The following is a 12,861-nucleotide window of genomic DNA, read 5'->3' on the forward strand; positions in this document are numbered from 1 at the left end:
CACTTGCAACCTTGTGGTTTACTTCCCGGAGGAAGATCCACAAGTTCCCAAGTGTGATTTTGCAAGATAGATTTTATCCCAGATGTAATTGTCTCTCTCAAGTGAGGTTCATCAGAAGAGCCTACAGCTTTTGAGTAACTTCGGGGCTCACTCTCCAACACGAAAGTGATAAAATCTTATCCATAAGATTTTTCTACCTGAATTCTTTTGCTCCGTCTAGGCTCAACCTCCATAGGTTCCTCCTCATCATCATCATCTTCATCAACCGTCCTATTAAGTTGGTTTTCAATCTCAGTCTTATAGAGAGCAAATTTCTCTATAGCTTCATACTTACTTTTGAGAAGATACACATAACAGTATTTTGTGTTACCATCTACAAAAGTGATGAAGTATTTATTACCACCACGTGTTGGCGTACCTTTTAGGTCACACATATCAGTGTGGATTAGGTCAAGTGGTTCGTTATTTCTTTCAATATGTTGAAAGGATGATCTTGTCATTTTCGCAGGATTGTCGGATCAATGGGCTCTACACGAAGAACAATAATAATTCCACTACGTTCAGATTCTTTGTAATTACAGTATTTATGTATTTATTTTTTTATGCTATGTTCTTGATGAAATAAAGATTCATGTTTATATGTTTTTATTTTTCCTATTTAAATTTTTATTTCGACTGTTTAGAATTCATGCGTCTTAGATTTTACAAGAACTATCATTAACAAATCTCGCATATCATCGTCGTGGAAAAAGGTTCCATTCATTAGCCTAAACTTAATTTTGCTGGATGGCCGAATAGATTATAAAGAATTTGTAGCAATGACGCAAGAGGGTAATGCTGGCTTGGGTGAAAAAAGGATTACAAAGTACTTCCAGTGCTGGTTTTAATAGACTCCTAAGCGTTGTTTGAATATGTTGACGTTTTTGTTAGATTTCATTTATTCTTGTTGTTTTGAAGTCATTTTTTTTAATATTTAAAAAAAAGAGAGAAAGGGAACTGATGCGGTACTTTTCTTAAGCTCTTACGTGCGAGGAAGGTCAAGAGTCCTATTGATGTATCAGTCAAAGTCGCAACAAATCAAACTTAATCCAAAGGTCATTTAGGTGGGACTCATATTTGATCGAATATGTTCTGTGCCCTCACTTTTGTTATCTCAATCTCGTACTTCGTCCCAACAGCAAACTTTATCTAGATTTTAGACTTTCTCTCAGTCTCAATAATAAATTAAACTCCACTCGATCTCATATTCAATCTCAATCTCAGACTTCTTCTCAATCTCACCAACAGATTCTGTCTCATACTTCCACTCAGTCTAAGTCTCAGATTTCCTCTCTATCTTAGTGGCAGGCTCCCTCTTAATCTCAGAAGCATGCTCCATATCAGTCTTGGACTCTATCTTATTTTCAGATTTCATCTCAGTCTTAGACTCCATCTCAATCTTCCCCACCATCCCGGTTGATATTTTCGCCTCAATTGTAGTCGACGACATTCTCCTTCAAAAGTGAATCCCAACAACGTCTTCTTCAAAGCCACTCAATATTGATGTCATTTTCTATATTCTTATACAGGCTCGCTAGTAGTAACTGTGAATATTCTAGGACGTGTGACCTCCCAAGAATGATGAGGCAGCTATAAGGTTGTTAGACCCAATCTCCTGGATATCCCTCCTATTGACATGTGCTGCTAGATGAGTGGGAAGACAATCATCACCCGTTGGATCTGGTCCTCTCTTTAGTCCCTACGATAATGATATTTTCAGTCGATGTGAAGATGCTTTTCAGATAATCATATGACTCGTGGAGGGAAAGATAAAGGATTCAATCTTTTCGCTAACTCCACCAATTTTTATCGATCTCCTTTTTCCTCATTTTTCTATGCATCATCTTAAGAAAAATTCTAATTTAAGCATTAAATGGCCTGAGATTTGTCCCACAGTCAGTTTAATCCTCCATTTGAGTGTATCCCAGGTTCTTACATTTCCTACACTGATGTTCTCTAAAGGGCGCGCATATTAACTCATTTGTTGATCGATGACCAGAGATGAATTTATGTAAGGATTCATCATGTGGCAAAAGGCGAAATCATTCACCTCCACCGCCCCCCGCCGCACCCGACCCTAGGTCATCACGAGAGAGGTAAATCATGGTAGTCGAGAGGATAAGTGGTGGCGGAGTGAGTTACACAGGGTTTAGGGATTTACGCTCCGACAGCTCTACGGTTTGATTTCACGATCTTATGTGACAAGTATATCATCACTTACCATTTTGGATGACTTTGGGATCTATATAAGGACTCATCAAGGTTCATGCATGGAGATTGAAATGGCGATGATTCATTTCTTTATACGGTAGCTGCTCGATTAAATAACATAAAATAAGAAAACAAAGACACATTCTAGATCATGCTTATTACATGTGTACACACGATGATTAAATTATAAAATTATTTTATTTATTAAATATTTTTATCTATGATTGTTTGATTTATTTTAAAAATAATTTTAGGAAAATATTATTATTTATGTTTTTTCTTTTTATTATTTAAGGATTTTTTATTTATTCTAATTTAAGATTATTTTCAACTAGAAAATAATTTAATATTCAAACTTCAAATATTATTATTTTTAAAATTTAATATATTTTTCTTCAAACTTTTTTTTTCTTGACTTATAAATTTTAAACTCTAAACCCTAAATACACAAACAATAGAAAATATGAAGGAGCAAAGGTTGACTGATTCGAACCAGATCAAAAGAAAATTTTACAAAATGGGTAGTACTAGATAGCTCCTATGAAGACTTTTCTAAATATACTCTCAAATCTAAATTTCGAGTACTGATGATGAAGTTATCAGAAGACAAAAGTGACATTCGACAGTGACATGAAAAAAAAAAAATAGGAAAAAAAATGAAAGAATCTTAAATGTGTTGGATATAAATGATGTGAATGGAGAAGAGGTGGAAGAGGAAAGAGACTCCATTGTGAATGAGACTTTAGTCTCACATTGGGAGTTTCATGGCATGCTGCTTGATTTATATTGATTCACATGCATTGATAATGTGAACAAATACATGAGGAGAGGCTCTTTCTCATGCGTGAGTGAGCAAGGAGGTGCAAATCTTGGGCCTGGATGGCATTGAACCCTATTGACTCATGTGTGGGCACAACTTGCGCGTGCTGAATGTCGAACCGGTCGGGGCAAAATTTATCAAAGTGGAACAATCAACTTTTTGCTACGTAAATCTTTTTATTGCTTGTGTAACGGATGCATTAAAATAAGATTAATGTAGAATCAAAATGACCGAGCAAAACATTAACGTTTCATAGTTCATTGAGTAATGATTATTAACGTTGTCGTTGATATGAGCTCCTATATAAGGAGGCTGTGATCATAGGGAAAAAGGTTGCACATATAGAAAAGCAGCAGAAGCTCTCCACCTACGTTCCTCTCTCTATCAAGCATCTGTTGCAGTCGGTACTTCTCAGTTTATCGTGACCACCAGTGCTTAGTGGGGATCATGGTTGCCCGTTGTATCTTGAGAAATAGATGACCCAAGAAAGTTGCGAAACACAGTCGGAGATGAGATGAATCTGTTTCAAGGAAACTGCGTATTGCAGGCCTTGGTTCACATGACGTATCACTCGCCCGATCGCGACACCCGCTCGACCGCTCGGTCTCTCTGCTCGCTTGGTCGCTCGCGTCACTCACTCGATTGCTCAGTCTTTTTGCTCGCCCGACCGCTCGCATCACTCGCCCCGCCGCTCGCTTCACTCGCTTGGCCTCTAGCTCGCTTGTCCAGCCTTTTTGCCCGGACGACCTCTAGCTCACTTGGCAGCTAGCTCGCTCGCTTGGTCTCTCTGCCCAAACGACCTTCAGCTCGCTCGCTCACTCGGCCTCTCTGTCCGGACAACCTCTAGCTTGCTCGACAGCTAGTTCACTTGCTCGATCACCCGATCATTTACTCGCTCGCTCGTCTACTCGCCCCGACGATCACTTGATCAGCTACTCTACCCGACCGACCTAACTGCTCGGTCAACCTAATTGTCCAGTCGCTCAGCTTGCTCGACTGCTTTGCCCGGTCGACATTCGGACACTCGGTTTGGGACGCTTGGACTCGGCTGCTCGGACTTTGCTGCGTGGACGCTTTGCTCGCTCAGCTACATCGTGGGCAGCACTTGATAAAAATCAACCTCTGCTAACAGTCTGAGATTATCAGCTTAGGTTATTTAAATAGATAAGTAAATTTAATTCGATGAATTTAAATTCAATTAATACTCATAAATCTTCGACAATAAATTGTGTTCGCTAATAATAACTAACAATATGAGCAAATGATTTGGAAGCTAATAACAGCTAACAATATGAACAAGTGATTTAGAAGGTGAGGAGAGAGAATCTGGGGTACAAGGTAAGGGAGGGGTTCAAGGGGTGTGAAGGGTAATCACATACGATTTGAAGCATTCAGACTGGCAAGTTAGATAAGGGAAGTGGAATCGATCTTAGACTCGGGCAGTGGAACCGATCTTAGACTCGGGCAGAAGAGAGAGTTGGAAAAACACTATCAAAAAGACAATAAAGAGAGACATACTTACATAAATGCACTGATTTTGCTACTATTGATTCTCTTGATTATATAATGATCACTCTAAACTCTTCGAAAGAGATGAAGATTGAGTGCGTTCTTTCCTTTATTTCGTCCACCTTGGTATCGTCAGAATTGATTACTGACATTTTCTCGATTAGCTGCCTCCAACGGGGATCTTATGTTCAATCTAGAGCCATTTCCCTCACTCCTTCCTCTCTTCCGCGAGAGTGTGAAGAGGGTCAGGGTCAGAAGAAATTGATTAGGATCGAGGTGAGTGATGCATCTGGATGCTCTAGAGATTCAGATAAGATAGATCTTGATATAGCCAGAAATTTATTAAAGTATAGTTGGTAACATTTTAAGGAGATTATTTGTAATACCGTGTATAACATTATTTGTAATCACTATTCCAAAGGTTAGTATCCCTCCGTGATTTACCTTCTCCGTATTAGCCCTGGGACGGGTTGAAGGAGGCGCTGGGGACGAGCGTATATCACTTTTTGTCACCGTGTATAACATTATTTGTACACTAAGCATTCAACACTAAATACCCTTTTAAACCATTCCTTAAATATTCGTCTAAATGGTCTAAATTTATACACTAAGTTTTTCACATGAATAAAAAAAATCATAAATTAGATGACCTTTCTAATTAATTAATTAATCATGATCGTCGTCCTCTATCCGTCATCCGTAACGATTTCACCTCTATCTTTCGCCTCACTTATTCATCTCATGCCTTGTCCCTATCGCCGCTCACAACTACTACCACTCTCTTCGTGGCCAGACTCTCGCTCTCGGAGCGGTGTAGTTGTCAACAGAGCAACTCTCAGCGTCGATTGCCACGATCGGATAGACGTGTCCCTATGCACGATGTACCCCTACATCGATACCAGAAGAGAGCAACTTTGGATTGAGGCATGCCATACTCATGGATCGACTACCTCCACCTATCGTTGCCGACTACCTCCACCTACCGTCGACATCGATGTCAGCAACTATAGTGCCCCAAAATGTTTAACTTCTAAGAATTAGATATTTACTAGTAAATTAATTTAATAATTTCATAAATAATAAAAAAAATCTATTCAATAAAATTTTAAAATACTATAAAATATAAGAAAAGGTCAGATGAGAATGTACTCCTGCAAAATAAACCCGGACCTCTTTTACAGTGTTCTTAGTGGACTCAATCAAGATCAGTCCAGTCCACCTACAATTTTTGAGTCCGTCTTTTGCTGTCGTGACATTTTGGCTGGAACACAAACTATTTTTGTTGTATTCATGGAATCCTCACTTCCTCAGCGAACTTGCATTAGTTGTAAACATTCATGGAGATACTAGAATTGCAATTAGTATAAATGCAGTTAGTTGTTGCTGGATCGCTATATGTTGGATCCTCCTCCGCTCCTATCCGTTAAGCACTTAAGCCTGGTTCGTGCTCGTCCGATAAGAAGAAAACACCCTCACGACAATCAGACGGGCCAAGTCTGATGTAATACCCGTGATCCGATCCATCGTCGAAGAAATGCAACCGAATCCAAATAGGGAGGAAGCCGTGCTTTCTCTTGATAATTTTTCCTTCCTCCGCCCCTTTCTTTTGGGTGAACCTTCCTCCGCCGCTTTCTGTCTCGCAATGCGTCGTCCTTCTCTTGTCTCGTAAGCTTCCTCTCCTCCCCTCCTCACTTCCCAAACCCTATCCCATTACATTTCGTGGATCGAGCTCCCTAGCGGAGGATTTCAGAGATGGCACTCATGGCAGTTCTGGAATCCGATCTGCGTGCTCTGTCAGCCGAAGCCCGCCGAAGGTATCCGGCAGTGAAAGACGCTGCAGAGCACGCTATCTTGAAGGTACCCATTGATTTCGTTGGGATCTTTAATTTGATCCGCAATTCTTACTTACCTGGCTGATTCCGTCACACTTGGATCCGTGAAAGCTTAGTTTGCATTTTCAGTAACGTTCTTCGATTATATTCCAGCTGCAATCTTGTTGATGTGAAGGAAACTGAGTGTTTTTTAAACTCCGTGACTTCTACTTGTGATGTGGAAATAACAAGCTGCTCTGATGTTTCGAGACACACATCTGTGTTTCTCTATGTGTATTCTGATGCACAGTTAGGACTAAATGTCCTGAAGTTTGGATTATATTTTGATTCCGGAACCATGCATGGAATGGTATAGCGGCATATAATACGGCTTGGAATCACATTCAACAATGTCTCATTTACTATGAAACTCCAGATTATTTCCAATCAGCCTAGAAAAATTTGTTCTTGTTTTTTTATCTTTGTTTCTGCTGCTACACTTATTTAAGTTCTGATGTCAAAATGGTCTTGGTTTGTTTCCAGCTCCGTTCTTTGTCATGTCCAACTGAAATTGCTCACAACGAAGACATCTTGCACATATTTTTGATGGCTTGTGACGTGAAGTCAACAAAACTAAGTGTCATTGGACTCTCTTGTTTGCAAAAACTCATAGCACATAATGCTGTTGCACCATCAGCCGTGAAAGATATACTTTCGACTTTGAAAGAGGTAAAAGCTCCACTAGAATTTGCATTTAACCTTCATCTGATTAGATGTATATAGCGTCCACGAAGTACATGGATTTGTTAAAAAACATGTATTATTTGCATGCCTTTTTCCAAGTCCCGGGATTGCTGCATGCTTAAGATAGTTGGGGACCAAAACTCTCAATTTTGCAAATGTTTTCATGACAAGGTTTAAAATTTTGATCTTTTATTTTGTACTAATGCTTGTACAACTTATATGGTGCTGGAATTGTATTTTATTAACAAATGATACATGTTAATAGGCATTGCCACCGATTAGTCTAGTGTTGTATGTTTACTTGAGGTTCTCCTCAGATGGTAGTGCTTGTTTGACTTGGAAACACAATAATTTAGTAAGTTATAACTTTAATCTGTATGTATAGTTGAATTGAGGCAATGCTAAGATTGTTTGCGTTCTCTATTATGTTGTTTTGACCAACTTAGTGTCAAATTATTCTGAGCAGCCATACCCCATATTAGAAAATAACAAATAGTTAGTGTTAAGTTAAAATGAGATGACTGATACCCTGAAGCTTAGATGGTGAATATCACAGGGAGTTGGTTTGCAATCAATTATTATTAAAATATTTACAGTAACTGTATGGAATAGATTATTAAAATTCTAATTAATAGAATTAACAACTATGTAGTCAATAAATAGTGTTACTATAATATCATTTATTGTCAACATACTTATTAGTTAACGATTATATTATATAATATGTGTCAATATATGAAATTATGGATGTTAATTATTTGCTATTTATTAATTACAGAAGCAAACTATATTTAATAATTAGAAAATTATTGTTATCATTATTAAATGAATTACCCACCACCCCATATTAATTTTCCATATATCATTTCAGAATAGTAATATAATTAATCGAACAATTAAATCAAATTATTAATATAATAAATTTTAATATAGATAATCTAGAATTTAGTTATTATTGACTTGTTTGACTATAATTAAGTTGTTGCCATGTGACCTTGTGAGTTGTGATCATGGGTTTAAGTCGTAGAAACAACCTTGCAAGCTCTTGCAATGCAAGGTAAGATTGCCTATAATAGATCCAATGTGGTCCGACCCTTCCCCGAGACCCGTATGTGCAGGAGCTTTGTGCATCGGACTGCCTTTTACTATCAATATTTGTTATTTAATTATGATGATATCATTTAATACTGTTTTAAGAAACTTGCTACTTTCTTTTTCTTTTCCTTAATATAGCTATCCAGGAGTGCTTGATATTGTTATTGGCATTATGAACTCATGGTTACTAGATAATTTTCTACTATTGTTATTCAAGTTATGGGCAAATATGTTATTTTGGTGTTTTAAATATATTTTTCAGCATGCCGAAATGACAGATGAGAGTGTTCAACACAAAACCTTGCAGACAATACTAGTTGTATTCCAGTCACATTTACATCCTTTAGAAGAGGTAAACAAACACATCTCACGCATCCATAGTTTTTCATTCTTAGATTAAAAAAGAATGTAATTTGAATGTACATATTTAATTGGCATATTAGATAATAGCATAGGCCTATTGGCTTACTTTTTGATTGGAAACAATCTTTATGCTGCTTATTTGGTTTGGCTTTTCTGGGATGGTTCGAAGACAAGACAATAACATGCAACTAGGTTTTAAGATACATCATATGTTACTTGGCTTGTTTCTTGTCAAGTATATCTGATGATATGTTGCTGATGGGTAAAGATCAAAACACCTTTTTAATTTTTTTAACAATAATTTTTTTAATTATATGATGATACTTGCATGATGTTTTTGGCGTTTGTTTGAAGGATGTTGTGAAAGGTCAAAATTGTGTCTTTGATCCCTTTAAATATAAAATATTTTGTAGAATATACATGCCGCAACTTATGGTTTAACATCACTGGCCCATTTTGATTTGGTTGATGTATACATGCCCATGTCTATATACCTTATACAATGTCACATTAACACTTGTGATTTTTTGGCACACAACGACCTGCCTAATTAGTGTAAATTGTCGAGTGTTTAAATTGAATGCTTTAACTAGTATTAGAGTTACTTAGAATTAACCATGAAGGAGGAAAAAGAATTAACGATGAAGGAGAAAACAAAGAAGAAAAAGATTAAGAGAGAGAGAAAGGAATTTGAATTAAATGTCTTAAAAATAAAAAATAGAAATGAAAAATAGATAAAAAAAATATAATAATAATAAAAGCAAATGAAGGAAGTTGTGAGGCTATAGCTGCCTTCACGACCTTGCAAGGTTGTGCCGGTGTTAGTTGGTGATTAGAATGGAAAATTCTACCTATGTCGACCGGCATGACACGGTATTTAACCATGGATAAAACTGTTAAATCATATTCAAGATAAACTACTTTAGTGTATTTTAGTGTATGTTATATGCAGATGATATCATGCTAATTGATGATAGTTAGATTAAACTTGAAGCTTTAATTAGGTTTAAGTTAAATAGAACTAGAACTCTAGAAGTAAATAGGAAATGAAGTTTCAATATCTGCAAAAGAATTGGAGGAATTGTTAATTTGGTTGGACTCAAAATACCTAAAATTGTTTAGTTATTTTGGATCTAGATATTGATGAATACATTATTTATATGAAATATAGTAAGTGGTTGAAATAAGGAGGAGTTTGTGGAAGCTTGTGATATTATCATGTGCTCCTTAAGCTAAAAGAAGAAAGGTTATAATATTTTAGTACAACCTCGCCATTCTTTATTTGTCAAAGTACTGGGTAGGAAAGATTCTATATTTAGATAGTTGAAATGTCAAATTGTTTAAAGTTGAAATCAAGAGCTAAAGGCGACTACATAAACCTCCTGTTAATACGATAAGAAAATTTATTTAATTCAAAGCTTTAAGTCTTGATCTGATTCTGGGGTTTGGCCAGATACAGAATCAATAATGTTTCAGAGCAATATTGTTTCGTGTTGGTCAAGTGCCAATCGCTCCAAGGAGGAGGAGGAGGTGGCAAAGGAAGATGCTTATGAGGTAGAAGAGGTGACAAGGGAAGAGGACGAAGAGGTGGACGAGGTGGTGGAAGAGTAGGAGGACACGAACAAAGTGGAAGAAGAGGTAGATGATGCAGAGGAAGAGGAGTTGGTTGCGTACCTCAAAGAGGTTGGTGGAGTGCTTCTTGAAGTTATGTTGAGTGCTCTCACGTGATGGTTGGTGGGCATAGCAAAAAACTTAGCTTGTGCTGACTGACACCAAACAACATTTGAAACTGTGATTTAATTGATCAAATTTTTACTGATTTAGAGGAGTGGAGGAAGAGTGAGATGGAGAGGAGGAAAAAGAAGATGAGGAAATGATAGAGGGAGGAGAATAAGTGGAAAAAAGGAATATGAAAATGAAGAAGAGGTGGCTACACATACCTAAACCTTATGTTGCTGCTAGATTTGGCTATCTTCCTCGTTGCTCGCTGAGCTCTCTCTTTTACATAATTTGTTAGGTTAGCATCATTATCACTCGAAAGACTCACTTAACTTTCTGTTATTCTCCTTTTTCAACTGTAAAATGCCTTTCTTCTAATCAATAAGAAATTTAAGTGAAAAAATGTGATAGTGGGTTTCAGTCTTTGATTCTTTTCAGCAAAATGATTTAAAATTTTAAAATGTTAGCGGAATTGGATTTTCTCCATCTAATAATGGTACTACAATTTCTTTAAACTTCAAATCCGTATCCTGAGAGAAACTCTGTTCTCCTACCATGGATATCAAGAGGGAAAATTTTGTTGTTCGGAGGAAGTGATTAAAGTTAAGGTGAGAATTAGGAATCCTAACTGGACTTGCTGGGTTAAGAAGCTTCTGTTCATGAACTATGTTCTCTATCGACTTGTCTGGATTCTTTAGAAGACTGTTGAATTGGTAAAATTGTTCATGTGTTTCCGTGTATAGTTTACAAATTATCTGCAATTGTTTTTTTTTTCAATATTTTCTTCCTTGAAGTTCAGTAGGCGGATAGGATATGCATATGCTCTTTATAAAAATAATGCTATCTTTTGTTTTTCCTTTTTCCCCCCTCAAACATCTTATTTTATATCATCCATTATGATCAGTTTGGTACCTGAACTTTCATTGTAGGAGAACATGGCTCAAGCTCTTGGTATATGTCTACGCCTCCTTGAGAATAGTAGATCAACTGACAGTGTACACAGGTACATGTTTTTGAAGATATCCGAGAAACTGATTTGATTTCATTTTTTAACTTTATCTCTTTTTTTTTTTGTTTGCCTATGTTGTGGGTCAGTACTGCTGCAGCAACTTTCAGACAGGCTGTTGCTCTAGTTTTTGATAGTGTTGCTTATGTTGAGTCACTTCCTTCAGGAAGAATTGATTGCAGCTCTTATGTTTCTCGAACTACAACAATTACAGATGAGATAAGCTGCAGTTTCAGTACATCACTGTATATGATTCTCTCTTTTTGACCTCTGATATTAGTTTTACCATGTGTATAGCATAACATGAATTTTAAATATATTATATTCACTTTCACTGAAATTCATATTAACATACTTTGAGTTTTTTTTGCAAATTTGCAACTCGAACTTTTACAGGTCACTCTGTGGCAATCTTGTTTCTGGAGGTTCATTGAAGCGAGAAGTTCTCAGTAAAGTTGGTAATCTTGGACTTCGTCTGCTAGAGGACCTGACAGCACTTGCTGCAGGTGGATCTGTATGTGTTGAATTATTAATGAATCAATTTGATGTTATCAGTCTTTTTATATAACTTTGTCATATGTGCTCCACAAGGATTGAATATATTTTGTTTTGCTCTCGGGTCATTTTACTTTTTTCTATGCTGTTTCCTTGAGTTGTTTTATCTATGCTTTTCATAATCTTTGGCAAAACAGAAATAATCATTTAATGTTGCTGAGTAGCATTCACTTTATCTCTTTCTCAGGCAATCTGGTTGCGAGTTCTTTCACTTCAACGGACATTTGCTCTCGATATACTTGAGTAATCCTTTTATCTACTATTTTGTAGTTATTTTGTGAAAACATGTTTATGTATACTCTTTCTGAAGCACTCTCATATATATATATATATATATATATATATATCTGATTGCTAACATGGATATCCTTTTTTATATTCACTTGATGCTATAACTAGATAGTGTAGTCCTTGGTTTTAAAATTTTGTGCCGAGCTGGATGGCACATCCATACACAATATTGTTGTTCACTGAAACTCAATAGTGGGTAATCTTTCCTGTGCCCAATTATGCCAATGAGTGTTGTGTTGTGTTGACACTTGATATTGTTTGGCACGCTTTGACACTCATTTAGATGAGTTAAGTAATGTTTGTATTTTTTTAAAAGCTTATTTCTTCAAAATTTTAATTTATTTAATTATCTAATTGCTATAATTTTATTTGTAAAAGTGAACAAGTGAAAGAAGATTATGGAGTAATATGAATTTACATTGGTAGCTTTGAAGCACATACAATTTAAAAATATTTTTAATCCAACAATTTAATAAAGTAGAAAATTTAAGTGAAAAAGGACTAAATGAGTAAAACCTATCTCAATTTATCTTGATAGTCTTTTAAGGCGTGTTGCGTGTTGCGTGTTGAGCATTGGTATTGTATAGTATATACTTCTTTTAGTTTAATGATATATAATTGCTATAATTTTATTTTTAAAAGGAATAAGCTAGTGAAGGAGTATTAAAGGAGCAAAACCATCTAAATTTACCTTCTAG

The 12,861-nt window shown here is 36.2% G+C and overlaps 1 protein-coding gene across 1 annotated transcript in view; it reads left to right on the plus strand.

The window, feature by feature from the left end:
- The first annotated feature begins 6,123 nt into the window (after positions 1–6,123).
- The window catches only part of LOC121995253 (protein MON2 homolog), a 32,479-nt gene continuing 25,741 nt past the window's right edge, over positions 6,124–12,861 (plus strand). Inside the window, exons 1-7 of the mRNA XM_042549037.1 lie at positions 6,124–6,436; positions 6,934–7,119; positions 8,492–8,581; positions 11,241–11,314; positions 11,407–11,562; positions 11,714–11,831; positions 12,060–12,115. Coding sequence (XP_042404971.1) covers positions 6,332–6,436; positions 6,934–7,119; positions 8,492–8,581; positions 11,241–11,314; positions 11,407–11,562; positions 11,714–11,831; positions 12,060–12,115 — 785 coding nt within the window. The 5' untranslated portion in view covers positions 6,124–6,331. The remainder of the gene's footprint in view (positions 6,437–6,933; positions 7,120–8,491; positions 8,582–11,240; positions 11,315–11,406; positions 11,563–11,713; positions 11,832–12,059; positions 12,116–12,861) is intronic.

This window comes from Zingiber officinale, chromosome 6A, assembly GCF_018446385.1.
Source record: "Zingiber officinale cultivar Zhangliang chromosome 6A, Zo_v1.1, whole genome shotgun sequence".
NCBI classification, from domain to species: domain Eukaryota; kingdom Viridiplantae; phylum Streptophyta; class Magnoliopsida; order Zingiberales; family Zingiberaceae; genus Zingiber; species Zingiber officinale.